The following is a 17,758-nucleotide window of genomic DNA, read 5'->3' on the forward strand; positions in this document are numbered from 1 at the left end:
CTATAAATAACTGGATACGAAATAACTTCAAGAAGAAACGAATATTTATCAAGTGCAGCATATAGAAGGTAAAAAATGTAAAATAAGCAGCAATGTAAACATATACTAATTTTTTTTATTATGCAGGCTAACTGAGGAACAGCGAGAATCATATATACAATCTTTATTTGATAAAATTTGTGACGATGACGCTCCCTATGACTTTGACTCAGAAGATGAAGAAGAAATTCGATTCAATGACATTGAAATTGCTGATGACGATGCTGAAGTTTCGCAAAGTGCCGCAGAAGTATTACCTGATTATGCGGACTATGAGGATGATGAAGAAGACGATGAAGAAGAAGAAGTAGAAGAAAATAATGAATTACCTGCTAGTGGCGAAAAATTTGTTGCACGTGATGGTACTGAGTGGATGAAAGAACCAAATGTAAGTCGTCAGGTACTCAGACAAAATATTATAAGAGAACGTTCTGGACCAGCTAGATGCACTGAAATGTTGCCAATAGAGCAAACATTCAAATGTTTCATGAACGTTGAAATGGCTGATATAATTATGCGCCACACAAATAAGTTAGCAAAAGAAACTTATAATGCTTACAACAATGCACATCCAAACACAACTCCTAAGTCATGGACGCCTGTGTCAATAACAGAGCTGTATGCATTTTTTGGCATACTTATTATGACTGGTGCGAACCATAGCAATGGAGAACATATTCGAGATTTATGGAGCGTCAAAAACTATCCTTTATATCGCGCCACAATGGGAGTCAACCGTTTCTGTTCGATATAGCGGTTCCTAAGATTTGACGATAAAAACACTCGTGCAACACGCTTACTAACTGATAAAGCAGCACCGATCAGTGAGTTGTGGACGATGATGAACAATAATCTTGCTGCACGTTACAAGCCCAGCTTATGCTTGACCATTGATGAACAATTATTTCCTTACCGTGGACGCACACGGTTTACGCAGTACATACCGTCAAAACCTGCTAAATATGGTGTCAAGGTTTGGTGGATTTGCGATGCCACAAATGCATATCCACTGCATGAACAAATATATACTGGCCAAGCAGAAACTGGTAGGGAAACGAACCAAGGCGAACGAGTGGTGAAGGATTTGTCTGCCAAATACCAAGGAAGTGGCCGAAACATTACAATGGACAATTTTTTTACGACCTTGCCAGTTGCAGAACTGCTTCTCACCTGGAAACTCACGATCGTTGGAACTTTGCGCAAAAACAAATCATATATTCCTCAAGAAATGAAGCAGAACAAAAACAGGACAATTGGTTCAACGACATTTGGCTTCAAAAATAATGTGACAATGTGCTCTTATGTTCCCAAAAAAAATAAAGCAGTAATTTTGCTTTCGACCATGCATAATGATGCTGAAAAAGCTGACAGTGGGAAACCTGAAATAATTTAATATTATAATCGTACCAAAGGTGGTGTTGATCGAATGGACCAAATGTTTGCGGAATATCCAACACAAAGACAAACAAAGCGATGGCCACTAGCGATGTTCTTCAACATGTTGGACATTACAGCTCTTGCAGCCTACATTGTCTACGATTTGAATAACCCTATGTTGCCTTGGAGAACAAACAACAAGCGTAAGCAGATCCTGCGCAGCTTGGTTGAAGCATTGTGTATGCCCATTATTGAAGCCAGAGCCATAAATCGTCAAGTGACGCGAAATTTTTCCACTAAAATTGCTATTGAAGCATATTTCAACCGACCGCTGGAATCAATGGTGTCAACAGCAGCATCAACATCTGCCGCAGCGCGCACGCCAAAACCTGTGTCCGGATCTTGCTATTTATGTTACGCACAAGAGGAAAAACGCCGTAGAAAAACCAGAAAGCTGTGCACCAAATGTAAGAAGCCAATGTGTCTTGAACATTCGGTCACATCAACAAATTGCTCTATTTGCCATGATTTTCCTTAGATACAAGATGCATTTTTATAATTTTTATAATAAAAGTCAATAATATAATGTGTGAAAAGAATATTTTTAATTTTTCAAATAAAAAAATAATATAAAAAATGTTTTTTTTTTGATTATTATGAGGATTTTTACTATTGGGGTACAAACGTATCCCGGGTGTGTGTTTACGTTTATAATGTGTTTGGAAGGCTGTAGCTCCTGAACCAATGGTCCGATCTGGTTCAAATTTTGAATTTGAACTCAAAACTAAATAATCTTCCTAGATCCGAAGTTAGCGGTATAGAGGTATAGCGGTTCAAAAGTTACAACACTTCAAAGTTGAAGTGGATACATTTGTACCCGGGTGTGTGTTCTAGGGTTAATAGTTTTGATCAAGGAGAATCCTGGTCCAGCTCCTTTCTGTCGCGATAGTGGATGGCACCAGCGCCACGTGAAGCTTATCGCCTGTGCCGATCAGAGATCAACTGATCTTTACAAAATAGCCATTTCAAGGATCGGCGAAGTATGGACTGGGTCTAAACTCGAGGAAATTTCGAGGGATGACATCCCTAGTTTACCAAGAGCTAGGGCATGGTTACCAGCGGAGCCATCAGACCCTCAAACGATCCTTGAAATGCTTCAGGTATGTAATCCGGAGCTTCCAACGTCGTCTTGGAAGGTCACAAAGCTGGACGATCTCAAGGGTGAGTACCGAAGCGTTACTTTCGTAGTATGCAAGGACTCGGTGGACGCACTGGCGAAATCTGACGGTGTAGGAAGCTATGGGTTGAGGTTCCATAATAAGGACAAGACGTCTAATTTAAAAGACCCGGTTGGTGCTGAGATAGGCCTCACGGCGAAATCTGGCTCCGGTCCTAACACTGCTACAGCGCTACGAAAGGCATCTGCTGACGGCAGAATCTCTTCCTTGTTAGATAGAGTACTTGATACTACTCTCTCTGATGAGGAAGAGCTACTGGCGTCAGACTCAGATGATCCTAACAAAACGGTGGTGGAGAGGAAGCCCAGTAACCATGATGTTACGGGTTCTTCAAATTAACCTTCACCACTCAAAGGTTGCGTCCGCCAACCTCATAATCCACCTGGCCAAAGGTGGACATCATATTGTCCTGATTCAAGAACCATGGGTATCACATGGACTTGTGTGCGGACTAAGGACTCAAAAACATAAACTGATGTATGCGCGCAACAAAGGTAATCCTAGAGCGTGCGTAGTAAGGATAAATGCTTTCATGCTCTCAAATTATAGCGACACCGATCAATTGACCATTAGGCTGGAGTCGCGAAATGAATGGATGTGGCTATCTTTCTGTTACCTCGCACATGACCATGAGGAGCTACCGATATTAATATTCAAAGATCTGGTAGCGCAGGCGCAGAAGCTTGGCGTAAAGCTAATTATTGGTGCGGATGTACATGCGCATCACGAGATATGGGGCAGCACTGATACTAACGCTAGAGGTGAGTGTCTCTTTGATTATCTGATAGGAATTAAATTACAGATTTGCAATAAAGGTAATAAACCTACTTTTGTCATTAGTAATAGACAGGAAGTGTTAGACGCTACTTATGCTTTTGACTCAGTTATTAACAGAATTAGGAACTGGAAAGTTTCGGAAGAACATTCCTTCTCTGATCATCTGATCCGAAACCTAAGCCTGGTAGAAATATCAGGAAAACAGACTGGGAAAGGTATGTAGATTACATCGGGGTTACCCTAGGAACATGTCCATCTGTGGTACCACAAAGCATAGAAGGACAACAAAATTTGGTTGAAATGATTACCTACAACTTGAATGCTGCCTTAGCGGAAGCCTGTCCCATAAGAAGACTAGACTAAGCAAGCTTCAAAAAACAAGCAGAAGCGCTTTTAATGAAGCAAAGAAAACACGTCTTGCAGAAGACTGGAAAGGCTATAAAGGTGCTCTGAGAATCTATAATTGCCCAAGGACAATCTTGTAAATCCTTTTGTGAAGAGGGCAACTGAGACCTCAAGACTTCGTAAGATGTTAGCTGGAAGTCCTTAAAATTGGGAACTGCTACAGAAAAGCAATTACTGTAGCACTCACTGATCTTGGGGTAGAACCGGGCTTGGTAGGCTTCATTGGCAAAATGCTAAATAGCAGAATCATTGAAGCGAAACTAGGAGAATCGGTGCTCAGGAGATTGGTAAGTAGAGATACACCGCAAGGTGGAGTCCTCTCACCGTTTTTATGGAACGCAGTTGTAAATAAACTTCTGTTAATACTGGAATCGGTGGGCTGTAAGGTGATAGCTTACGCCGATGATGTTGTTATTGCTGTCTCTGGTAAATTTGTATCTACATTAAGAGACCTAATACAAAATGCTCTAGATATACTTTCTAGGTGAGCAGAAAAGTGTGGTCAAGGAGTCAACCCAGCCAAAACACAACTCATATTGTTCACTAGGAAGCACAGAATCCCTTAACTAAGTCCAATTATGCTCAAGGGGAGAGCTCTTGTGATTTCGGAAGAAGCCAAGTAGTTGTGACTAAACATATGTAGATAGGAAACTGACTTGGAAGTCAAACATCTTAGAAAGAGTCAGGAAAGCGAACCTAGCTTTTTATGCCTGTAAGAGAGCTTTAGGTAAGACCTGGGGAGTTAAACCTAAGGTTTCGCATTGGCTTTACACTGCTGTCGTCAGACCCATTTTCTACATGCAATGTCATCTGGTGGTGTGTATGCAGAAAAAAAACCTATTCTAATATATTGAATAAGGTGCAGAGATCAGCGGAATTAGCAATATGTGGCGTCATGAATACCACGCCATCCATGGCTTTGGATATCATATTACATCTGCCATCCCTAGATCTCTTCTGCAGATACTCAGCGTCCTGCTCCGCTTTAAGGCTCAAAGCGAGCTCACAATGGAGGACTGTCACACATGGACATTCAACCATTTTAGACTCCTACACGGATATACCCAGTGACTGTGATTATCACCATCCCGTTCTTTGCTTCGAAAGGAATTTCCTAATGAAAATCCCTTCTAGACTGGAATTTCTTGAAGAAGATCTACGACCCGTTAAGATGTACACGGGCGGATCTAAAATGGACACCGGTGTAGGATCAGGGTTATTTTGCTATGAGCTTCCTATTAGTGACTCCTTTAAACTACCCGATGGTTAAAGATAAACAGAATATCATCACCAGATATGCATTCTATCAGACAGCCAAGCTGCCCTACGAGCCCTGGATGCATTCCGAACAACATCAAGGAGTGTCTTACGTCGTCGCCAAGCTCTAAATGAGATGATCAAGCAATATCGTATAATCTTATGCTGGGTTCCAGACCACAGAGATATACCAGGGAACTGAAGGACAGACCAACTTGCAAGAGAAGGTACCTGTATGCCAAACATAAATAATTTTATGGAGATACCTCTCGCAACTTGTAAGCTTTTTATTAAGGACGTACTAATCAGTTCTGCAAATCAAAGATGGATTAGCGCTAACACCTGTGAAATTGCTAGGCAAACATTGCCAAGGCTAAATCTACGTCTGTCCAAGAGTATTATAAAATTGAGTAGACTTTAAATCAGGACCTTAGTGGGGGCCCTCACAGGACATTGTCTCATAGGAAATCATGCAAGGAGGTTAGGCGTATACACGCATGATTCTGACGTAGCTGCAGAAATGAGGAGGAGTTGGAAGCAATTGAATATCTTTTTTGCACATGCCCAGCTCTAGCCCGAAGCAGGAACCGATTTTTAAACTCCTACTTCTTAACGAATATAGATAATCTATACACTTTACGTATCAACAACCTTTTACGCTTTGTCAAAAGCTCAGGATGGTTTAATATAGAGAGGGAAATGCAGCCCAGCCCCCGCGGCTCACAACGGACCCATTTCGTGTTCTAAGTCGCATCGTTGTGTCTATGGGCGATGCGGCTGCCAAACCTAACCTAACCTTTGATGAGATCTGATTTTTACTTATAAATATTAATGAATAGTTTTTCCGATAACTAATGACGGAAAATAGGCGACCGCTGCAGCCGAATGAGTATGTGCCTGACTACCACTCGGCAGAAAAAGTTTTTCTAAAGTAGTCACCACCAGGCAGGCAATGCATATATCATAAATATGTATATATACATATAATTATGGAAAATTAAAAAAACGGTAATTAATTATGGAAGGTATTCTGAAAAAAAAACGTTATCGAATTAATAATTATTCTAGGCGCGGTTGAAAACAAATCTTGAATATTCAAAGTTTTTATTTTAATAAGTCGTAACCAGCAGTACCCCTTGTTTATATTTAGATCTAAGCATTTTTCATACATCTCATAAATATTATTAATAATAATTGCACGTTGGCGACGGCGAATTTCGAGGGCGATGGAACAATAAGCGTATAAGCTTTCTGATGACATAAATATAGCGAGGCGATTAAAGAGTAGGTACAAATCTCGGCGAAACACCAAAATTACGAAAAAGTTTTTTCTAATAGCGGTCGCCCCTCGTCAGGCAATGGCAAACCTCCGAGTGTATTTCTGTCATGAAAAAGCTCCTCATAAAAAATATCTCCCGTTCGGAGTCGGCTTGAAACTGAAGGTCCCTCCATTTGTGGAACAACGTCAAGACGCACACCACAAATAGTAGGAGGAGCTCGGCCAAACACCCAGAAAGGATGTACGTGCCAATTATATAATATATACCTATAACTATAGATCCAGCGGCTACGTTGGCTGGGTTATGTTGTCCGAATGGAAACAAACGCACTACCACTAAAAAATTAGTGATAGTGCAATTTAGTTGTATTGCAAAATGCCCAACCCTAAACATAAGTATTGTATATACTTTTTGGTTTCCAAACATTTGGTTCTCGAGTCTTGTCGATAATAATACTCTAAATTTAAACAAATTTCATATTTTTCGCAACGATAGCTTAGAAGCAGATTTTGAGAAAGGTCAGAAAGAATTAAGTGTTTTATCTGCCTTTAATCAAGTAAGAGGGAATGTATTCAAGAGATCCGATGTCACAAGAGCGTTCGAATAGGGCAAAATACCTACATATATATCTATATTCCAATGGTATCTATCATCTATTCCAATGGTGGAAAGAATTTTAGAAAAATTTGCTGAAAACAGGCGACGAGTCTAAATCAAATTGTATTGCTTTTTTTTTAAATGCGACTGAATTTCATTATTTGTTCCATTGTGATTTGGATTGAATTTGTTATCATTAAAAAATGTTTAAATTGAAAGATATAGAATAACTTATAATATGATAATATAAATATGTTATATGCACATAAAATATTTATATATGTATATATATGATCATAGAAAATAAGATTATAAATCCAAACCACTCACCATAATTCCAGGCTAGCTTAAAACCATTTCCTGTACTTCCTTCAACACTTCGAAACTTGATCCATGCATTTTCAAACAAAACTATTTTCTCCGTCACTGTTTCATTTGAGCAATATAATCGAATAATCTGGCCACGTTCATTGGACTGACGTATTTCTAAAAAGTCTTGGTTGCAGTTCTCTGAATTCATTATATCTAATGATTCAACCATCAGCTCAACATGGTTGCCAGCCGCAGCTTTAATCTCCCACATACATTCTACATTAGATGGATAAGATTGCGGATAGAAAGGAGAAGTCAGTATGCCTCTTAATGAGGTGAGTACGCCTCCGCATGAACTTTGTACTATACTATATTTGGCTTTGAATTCTATCTTCGAGGCGTATATGTCCAGAGCATTTGTTGACAGAGCTATATTGGATTGGTGACTATCGCAAAATTTATTCAATTCGTTTTTGCCATTTCCATCTATCAACTTAAAATGTACGTGTGTTAGTTTTTAATAAATTTTCAATAATATTATAGAAAAATTTACTCTCAAGCCATTTGTGCAATTTTCCTGTTTGGAGCAGTCGCATTCCAAATGCAATATATCTAGAAAAATGTATGTGCCTTCGGATTCAATTTTCCACTCGCATTTTTCGTCCAAACGAGATTTTATGTAACCAAAAGAGTCAGTCAGATGTCCTCCGCATGCCTTTTTGAGCAAATCAAAACCAAACAATTTGATAGAAAATTAGAAAATATATATTATTTGATTATTATTATTGTTAAAACTATGAGGAAGAGTGAATCTCACTGATTAATTTTTCGAATACAGAAACGCTTTCATGTAAAATCTTGCAACTCTCAACATCTGTTCCATTCTCGTCACTAATGTGCAAAGGTCCAACAATTTTCCGCAAAATCTCTCTCTCTCTATTGTCCAAACATCCGCACTATGCAGTCAGACGGGCATGAAGTGAGAATTTTGCACTTCGAGGAATTTACATTTCTATGCAGGTTTCTAAGTAAACGAGGAGTAATGTTCAGAATCAACATCATTAGTCATCAATTGTACGCTGCTAAAAAAGTTTTCTTAAGGGACAGCTCGAACAGTGGTGCGTTGGACGTCCGCTTTTGGGTAAATGCGGACATCTCCGCGACTTCAGAAAACTTGGTACATGCACTACTTCCTATCTCATTCATATTCGACATAAATATTACTGACATCGAATAAGAACTGCGCCCTCTTTTTTATATGTTCCGACTAAATTTCGCACTGAAAGACTATTTTTCGGAAACAGCAGAAGGACACCTGGTGTTAAAAGCCATCAATGAGTTTGTTTGATTCTACAAACTAACAGCCTGGTCTAGGCCGAACTTAGTCTTTCTTACTTGTTCTACATATAATATATATGCACATAGGTATGAAATATGTTCGATAGTCAGAACCATCGATAGGTGTGATAGTGGTGTACTACCGATAGTTTGTCACTAATTCCATATATTACAATGAATGCGTATTGTATTTAATTCCTACGGTAATGTATAAATATTAGTAAAGGTAACTCACCTTTTTGAATTTAAATGAAAATTGTGCCGACCCACTTGCGTTCACTTTGTACACAACCTTCATTCGATTGCTTTGAATCAATCTACTTGCGGGCACTGTATCTCCACAAGTTTTTTCTAAAAGTGCTTCCGAACTAACATCTACTTTCCATAAACCCAAAAATGTATCATTACAGCTAATATTAAAATGATCGAAAATAAGATTTATTCCGTAACTATTCTCAACTGTGATCAGCCATACACATTCTTTAGTGATACCAGACAAACCACCTGGGGTCGGGTAGGTTATTTGCCCGTTATTGCCCTGGAAAATACCACCACAAGATGAGTCTCGCGCAGTATAACTTGCCGAAATATACTTCTTTGTTCGAATGCTGCTTGTGTAAAAATGAATATATAAATGATTTGCTTGTGATGTTATTGTTACCGGCCCTTGATCTATCCGGCATTCCTTTAAGAGCATATTAGTAGAATTTTTTTCCTCTGAAACAATAATACCATCATCACTGCAGTCATCCCGTTCAGTTTCGATATGGATTTCATCAAAGTTGAGAACAATTTTTTTCCCTGCTGCAACCTCGATGTACCAATCGCAGCTAATTCCGGTGCTGTAAGGAGCGTGAGGAGATTTTATAATTCCATAATTTTCCGACAAATATTCCCCACAGCCAATCCTCTTATATTCGAGCCTGAAACCCTTCGCTGGCTCAGAGTAATCAGTAACAAATCTTATTTGGAATCGATTTCCTTCTGTGGTTATAGCTTTGCGAGGATTTGAACATAAATACTGTTTGGAGAGCACATCGTCGTTGTGTAAATCAAAAAAAATTATATAATCGAAATCGCATGACTCATCCCGAATTTCAATGTCTAAATGCGAAAACATCAGTTGAAATTTATTGTTTTTTCCACTTTGTATGTCCCAAAAGCAGTTAAGATTTGGTGGATAAATATCAGGAAAATTAGGTGACTCAATTACACCGTTTAAGTTGTCAAGCTCGACATTACAGTTGGTCTCATACTCGATGAAGAACTGCAAGCCATCTTCAACGTCACTGTCAGCAAAATTATAAATTATTAAAGCCTGATTTGACGAAGTTTTCAATTGAAGAGCATTTCCCTTGTTCCCGCATGCGAATATAATTCGTGGACTATTAACACTTAGTCCGTCGTATGCTGTTAGTAAATTTTGCTTGCATAAGACGGAGTCATCTCCGAAGCTCGTAATATATATCATAATTGTGGATCCTCTCGAAACTGTTATTTGCCAATCACAAGAGACTGTTCCAGTATTAACATAAACGTTGTGGGGAGAATGTATTGAACCCTTGTACGAGTTGAGTTTACCACCACAACCCGTCTCCGTCTGTTGCCATGTAATATAAAATCCAGTGTCGGAGATGTACGAGTCGGAAACGAAGTGTAGATAAAGGTAATTTGTAAAGGATGGTATGCGTACTGGAATACTGCTGCCACAATATTTACCAATCAAAGGGGATGTGCTACTTTTACCATTTCTGTTATTAAAAAAAGACAAGGATTAATTCATGTGCAATAAATATATTTTCACTACATAGGGATGGTGTATAATATATACATACATATATATATTAGGGTGGTCCAAAAAAAATTTGTATGCTGCCGCCCCCCAAAATAGTAAAGAATGAAAAATAAAAAGACCCGTATTTTTTTTTTTTAATCAGACCATATTTAATGGTGCCGCCGGGGCTTTGAAATATCCCATGTATTTTGCATGGGAAAAAATACTTTTTCGTAGATTTCATGTAAAAACCTGGAAAATGAATATATTTTAACCGGATAACTCAGTTTCTCTTCATAATTGGTCAGGGAATAAATAAATATATATATATATAGGTCGAAGTTGAAAAGGTCGTGACGAAAAAATATGACCATTGGATCTTAATATGTCTACTACAGAGTTTCATATGTATATAGGTACGATTCAAGGCTTTACCATCAACTCCGATAACTATCTTTCACATTCATGATTCGCACAGCCTTCCATGTGAGAAGGGAACTCGATGTCGAAGAACTGTAACTGCAGAAGAAATCCACAGGGATTCGCCACTGGGCCTTAACATTTGTTTTCAAAGATCTTGCAATAGCTACCATTATAGGATCAACGAGCCCAGATCACAAAGCTTTGGAACTTTTAAACATTAAGTTAAGTCTTAATCCGACCTAAGATGCTGACCGATAGGGAAAACACTCGAACATTCGAGCAAGATATTTTTCGGCTTACAGATGATTTCAATATACTAAGGACGGCTACCAGTTAATGTCGAATTCGCCTAGCAGTTTGGCAGTTCACTCTATCATCTGACTTCTGTAGAAAAGATGCTTAAGTCACAGTACTAAGTCGATCTGGTGCCATCTTTTGTAAGAGCACACAACTTATGCGGATGCCAATGATATTGATAATACTAATCTGAAGAATGGCGCCATTGTTTCTAATTTTCCAAACTGGAAAAAGGAACAAAACTAATTAGTCTGGTGGTGAACGAAGGCAAGACGAATTATAGGCAGCGAACTCGACTTTGGACAGCCACGTCCCAGTTAACAGTTATAATTTAAAAATAGTTGATAATTCAGTTTTAACAACGTCAAAAATGCCCCTCCCGACGAACAAAAACCACATCTTATGACTCCCACGACGTATGATGATAAAGCTAATACCCTCCAACTTCATGCTCGACTCTCTAATGTCTCTGTGCCGTTCTACCAGTAGTGTGTATGGCATGCTTTCTGGTTCCTCTTTTCTTTCTTTGCACCTGCAGCAAAGAAGATGTTGCGATAATATTTTACCGTCTTATGCCGTCGTGAGCACATGACTCGAGCGTCTGTGATTTGTAGTCAGTGGATTGTCTACCACCTCATATCGAGGGCTGATTTGTTTTTCTCAGCTTTTTACGCTGCCAATTCGCGCGTTGCAGGTGCGGCATTATCCTCTTTGCAAAACTGTTAACTGCGTTAGAACAGTCATTTGATGCACGCATTTTATTGATTAAGTTGTCTGAGCTCAGTTATTCTCCCAAGACTAACTCAGGCGTTCGGCATTTTTCGTTGAAACGATCACAGAAGGAGAACACTTACTCCGCGCTTTCTATTGCATTGTTACAGCTTGGACAGAACGGAGTATCCTCCATGTGAAAGCGATGGAGGTACTCCAAGAAACATCCGTGACCGCTCAATATTTGGGTTAAGTGGTCTACGTCTCCGTGTCTTCTGGTCACCTATTGGCTAATTTTGGGGATAAGTCTACAGGTCCAACATTCGTTAACAGATGAGTCCCATCTGCTTTGTTACTTTTCTAACGAATGCAGACATTCTGCAGCCTTTGCTCCACTTGTCGACGTTACTCATTTTCTGTCACAATTTATTCGTACACTCACAGCCACGAACAAAATTTTCATACATTCGTAAAGAATAACATATTTTTTCAATATATAAGAAACGAAAACTTTGAGTTTCATATCTGGAATTAGAAGGTAATAACGAAAGAAGGCACAATTTTATGCAAAAATATTATTCGTACATAGCCATATAAGGAATATTTTATTAAAAACATAATGAAAAAAAACTAGTATTTAGTATGTACTTTGTTGGGCCGCCTTTAGATTTAATAACTGCTTCCAAACGTCTTTGCATACTTTTTACCAATACCTTGGTTTCATTAGCTGTAATTTTCTCCCACTCACTTTAGAACGCCTTTGATGTTATTATGAGCTTTCTGATTCTCCTTTCTAAGAGCTCCTAGATATGCTCAATTTGGTTCAGATCCGGTGATTGAGATGAATATTTAAGCTGCTTATAGTGGTAAATAAGTCAATCTTTTACACTAGATAAGTTGAGTGTTTTGGGTCATAGTCTTGTTGGAAAAAGAACCCTCTAGTACTCAGTCGAAGTTTAACGGCGGTATCATGCAAATTATTCTTCAAAATGTTTAAATACAGATGTTTGTCCATTTTATGATCAATAAAAATCATTTGTCCTACTCCAGATGCAACTATGCACCCCCAAACCTCCATGCTTAACGATAGGAATACGATTTTTTTCATTATGTGCTGTATTTTCTTTTCGCCAAACTTTTAGAGGCCAATCTGATCCGGTAACATTAAATTTCGACTCACCACTGAATATGCCGTTTTCCCAAAAAGAATATAGCTCATTTACATATATAGCGTTTGGCGAACTCCAATCTCTTCTTTTTGTTAATATATGAAATGTAGGGCTTGCGGCGTGCCTCTCTGATATGATAACGAGCATTATGCAGGCAATTACGGACTGTTTGTGGGCTTACTTTTTTATGTAAAGACTTTTGAATATTTCGGCATAGACTGATGCTACTATGTTGCTATAACACTATGTACCGTAGAATGCAATTTACCAATTGTTTTGCCGATTTCGTACAGAGACTTGTTTTCCAAGTACAATTTAATAACAATTTTACGCATTTCTTATAGTAAATCTGAACTTGGTTCCATTTTGCCATTTTCAATCGAGATATTACGCGCAACTGAAACTGAATCGGCGATAAAAACTAACCAATCTTATTTCGTTTTCAGCAATATTAGTAAAAACATAAACGATTTTTAGTGTTACTTTTGTAGCAATAATATCATGAACTGAAAGTGTACGAATAAATGTTTTGAAGCATGTTGCTACGGCTGAATGCTTTCCTTGGAACCCTCAGTGTGAGTTGAAATAACGGGAGTTTTGTTTTCGGCAATTCATCAGGAATGTAACATTCTTACACTGGGCCAAAACAAATAAATTATCGCAGCAAATATTTCGTGCAAAGCTAAAGTTTTTTACGTACTACGCAGGGTGTACGAATAAATTGTGTGACCACTGTATCTATTGGGAGCTTTCCAGCGATGACGCAAACCATGACGTCTGATGCGGTCCTGTATGCACACGCGGCTCTTACTGCATTTCGTCAGTGCACTTGAGCTACGGGTTTAACATTCGATTGCTTAGCTCCTGCCCGTACAGGAGTAGTATATAAGATGATTGAATCCACCACCCTTTCCAGGAGGTGCCTTCTGGCGCCTTGCGCTCCGCCTATGTTTGGAAGAATTCTTGTAAGGGCACCGTTGACTGCCGTTGCTTTGGAACCCACAGTTGCTAAGTGTTACTTAAAGCAGAGCCGTGCATCGATCATTACACCTACATAGATACTTTATTGCCTCTTGCGACAGTATTTCATGGCCACCTATCCGCTGTTTCATTACACTCAGGTTTCTATATATAAGTATGTTGTAAAGGAATTAATTATTAATAGCTCCACTTAAAGTCTTGAAAATAGTAGACCTTCCTAAATCGGTTTCGTAGAAGTGTGAATTTTTATTTAAATCCCCATATACTGTTCAACTGTCTAACATTAAATGTTTCGCAACCGGCCTCGCCTTTTCGGAGCCCGATTTAGTGCAATTATTTCTGATTATTCTTGTGAACATTTACGTGAAAGTTGGACTTGTTAATTAAAAATTGTGCTTGAACAGTTCAGAGCGAAGCAAACAATTAGAAACCTTTGATAATTGTTAATCGCAAAACGTAATTTGTTAAACGAGTATAATTAATATACACTTCACACAAAAATTAAGGGAGCAGTAAAATCTCCTAAATTTCTTAGTGATTTTTGAAAAGCTGTATCTCGGTGAAAAATGGGCGCACGGAGTTCCGACAAAAATCATTTAGAAGCTTTAAACTTCTAGTTTTAAGATCTTTAAGCAACATTTTTTTATTTAACGGTTATTTTGTAATCGTGAGTTAAAGGGCGACACAAAAATTTTCGAAATTTTTTCCTTTTTTTTTTTTGATTCCACGGGCTTGGACAAATTCGTCCGACTAAAACTAGCCATACAGTCAACTAGCTTGATTATTTAATTTAATTTTTTGAGAAAACAATTTTTTTTACCCTTAACGTTGGTTTGAAGTGAACACAAAAAACTTCTTTGCACTGTTTTTCAGAAAATCTATCGCTTACTTACAAATATTAATGCGGGAACTCATGTTTCCAGGGATTTTTACAGTTTAATATTCCACTAATAACCCAGTAAATTTTTAAATCGATCCATCAAGGCGTTTTTTCGGACCGATTGATCAAAATTTTACACAAGGATTATAGGAACAAGCGCATTGTTTTTAAACATTGGCTAAACATTATTGCATAAAATTTAAAAAACATTTTAAATCAAAACAAAAAAAAAAACAAAAAAAAAATTTCAATTTTTTTTCAAAAAAATTTTGAATAATTTTATCTTGATAAAAGATTAGTTTTGACAAAAATTGTTGCTTGCACGTATATTTAGTCAGTAGGAAATTTAATATGTAAATTTATTCCACGAATTCCGTAGATCGAGTACTGAATAATGTCTTGGGGGTATCAATTTAAAAAAATAAACATTAGTAAAATTAGTGCTCAGTATTGTTGCTGAACACAATTTTTTTGCAAATACAAAAAAAATTTGGAAATTTTTGAAAAAACATTTGAAAATTTTTTCCAAAAAAATTTGAATTTTGTTTTTTTGTTTTTTTTAATTTAATAAGATACTAAGATACCCTTTTGTAAAAGTTTGATCAATCGGTCCGGAAAAACAGCTTGATGGATCGATTTAAAAGTTTACAGGGTTATTAGTGGAACATGCGCCCATTTTTCGTCGAGATACAGCTTTTCAAAAGTCGCTTAGAAATTTAGGAAACTTTACTGCTCCCTTAATTTTTTTGTGAAGTGTACTTAAAAAGGGTTTTCCAATAACAGGTGTGATGTTGAAATGTATTGCGCTATCGAGAGATTATTGGCGATTTTTTATGGCCGGAGTTGGATGGTATTGATCTGCACAAAGTTTATTTTCAAGAAGACGGCGCTACGTGTCACACAAGCAACGAAACCATTGATCATTTACGGGAAAAGTTTCCGGACCATGTTATCTCTCGAAGAAGTGATCACAATTAGCCATCGAGATCTTGTGATTTAACACCTTGCCACTCTTTTCTTTGGGACCACGTGAAATAGAAAATCTACGCCAACAGCCCAGGGTCGATTCAAGACTTCACAGATGGAATTCGCGAGGCTTTCGAGGACATAGGGCAGCTACTTTGCAATTAGGTTATGGAAAATTTCATGAAAAGGATATTGTCCTGTAAGCATGGTCATGGCGGTCATTTACCTGATGTTATTGTTCACTATTAACGGCATACCTTCCTCTTTATAATGAAATAAACATCCGATCATTTATATTTAAAAATATCATTTTTCTTTGAACATCAAAATAACACTTCTTACTGAAAAACCCTTTATATACCTTCCTCTTTGTAATGGAATAAACATCCGATCGTTTATATTTAAAAATATCCTTTTTCTTTGAACATCAAAATAACACTTCTTACTGGAAAACCCATTATATCCAGTCGATGCGATTTAATCTTATATCTTAAAATTAACTCTACCTACACACTACCATCGGGAATATAAATTACTGAGTTAAAATATTGCTGGGATTTAAGCGCTCACAAAGCCCACTCAAAAGGATTTCAACAGTAATGGTGGAGAAAAAAGTTAGGCATCCAAACAAAGAACATAAAATAATAAGAAAGTCGTGTTATGTTTTTTTGCTTGAATCGTACACAACTATTGATAGGAAAAGCATTTATTATATGATAAAAAAAAGTAACTAGATGTACACCACCTAAGAATGTTGAATTATTTCATTATATTTAAAGTTATTTTGAAATTTGGCATTCATTTTAAAATATTTTATTACCTGATTTCTAGATAGTCATCGTTGCAATTTTTGGAAGTAGTTTCGACACTGAAATTTTGTATAGACAGTTCAATTTTGTGGCCAATAGGAGCGCTAATTATCCATTCACAATCCATTGAGTCCTCGTAGGGTCTTGGCCAGGAAGGAGTTTTGATAACTCCATAACGTGCAGTAAAATTTCCGCCACAAGCTAATTATCCAAAAGAATGTTTAGTTACATATATTTTAAATATTTTTATTTTGTAAAATATAGCCAAACAAAAAGTAGTACTTCCTCATAGTTAAGGAGAGTAACACAGTGCACTACGAAATAGATCTTAATGGGATGCTACCGTAGGAACCACACGGACCCGACCGGTGTTAAACGACGAGAGACCTTTTGCCTTCATTCTCGCCCCACTTATCGCACTCTACGAAAGGCTTTACCTACCTTGCGAAACTGCACCGGCACAATTACGCAAGTTAAATTTCTACATATTCAGAATCGATCCCGATATACTCAACATATGCCAATGAACGCCAGGAGACACTAACCATCCTTTTCGCTATAAACCAACTCATCTAACACACCATTCTCCTTCGTCTGGGATGTTTAATAAGTTCGGCATAACTCTCCTAAGGTTTTCTGGCCTATATTATTGTTGGAGGGATTTCCCTAAATGTAAGCTAACACTATATGAGATGCACAGTTACATCCTTTATGCGTTACCCTCAAGGGATCGTGTTTGGGTCAATGTCAACTGATATAATACGTTGCTCATCTTGCATTACACAGGATGGAAAAATTAAAAATGAAGTGAATCCCGAAAAGTGGAAATAAATTATTCACTATACACGCAAAGCAAAGCAGGCGTAGTTTTTACTAGTATGAAATACTTGATCAGAGTGCCCGATGGCAGAATCGGGAACCCAAAATTAATTAAAAAGCATTGCATAGTTTACAGTTTATGTCAATAACCTTTACAAAGAAAACGAGTGCGGATTTTATTTATTTGCTAATTATTATATTAAATATTGACCGTTACGTCGGATATAATCATGGAAGCTGGCATTCACTGGAGAAGTGATGTCAGCATGTCATTAACCTCTGGAACGATATTTTTTTCATTTCATGGAA

General features: G+C 37.6%; 1 protein-coding gene across 1 annotated transcript in view; it reads right to left on the bottom strand.

Moving 5' to 3' along the window:
- Window positions 1–17,758, bottom strand: part of LOC128861216 (cubilin homolog) — a 57,484-nt gene that overhangs the window by 23,630 nt on the left and 16,096 nt on the right. The window contains exons 11-14 of the mRNA XM_054099174.1: window positions 16,642–16,831; window positions 8,856–10,371; window positions 7,836–7,997; window positions 7,301–7,775 (exon numbers count right to left, since the gene is read on the bottom strand). Of these exons, the coding sequence (XP_053955149.1) occupies window positions 7,301–7,775; window positions 7,836–7,997; window positions 8,856–10,371; window positions 16,642–16,831 (2,343 nt within the window). The remainder of the gene's footprint in view (window positions 1–7,300; window positions 7,776–7,835; window positions 7,998–8,855; window positions 10,372–16,641; window positions 16,832–17,758) is intronic.

Source organism: Anastrepha ludens, chromosome 4 (assembly GCF_028408465.1).
Source record: "Anastrepha ludens isolate Willacy chromosome 4, idAnaLude1.1, whole genome shotgun sequence".
In the NCBI taxonomy this organism is placed as follows: domain Eukaryota; kingdom Metazoa; phylum Arthropoda; class Insecta; order Diptera; family Tephritidae; genus Anastrepha; species Anastrepha ludens.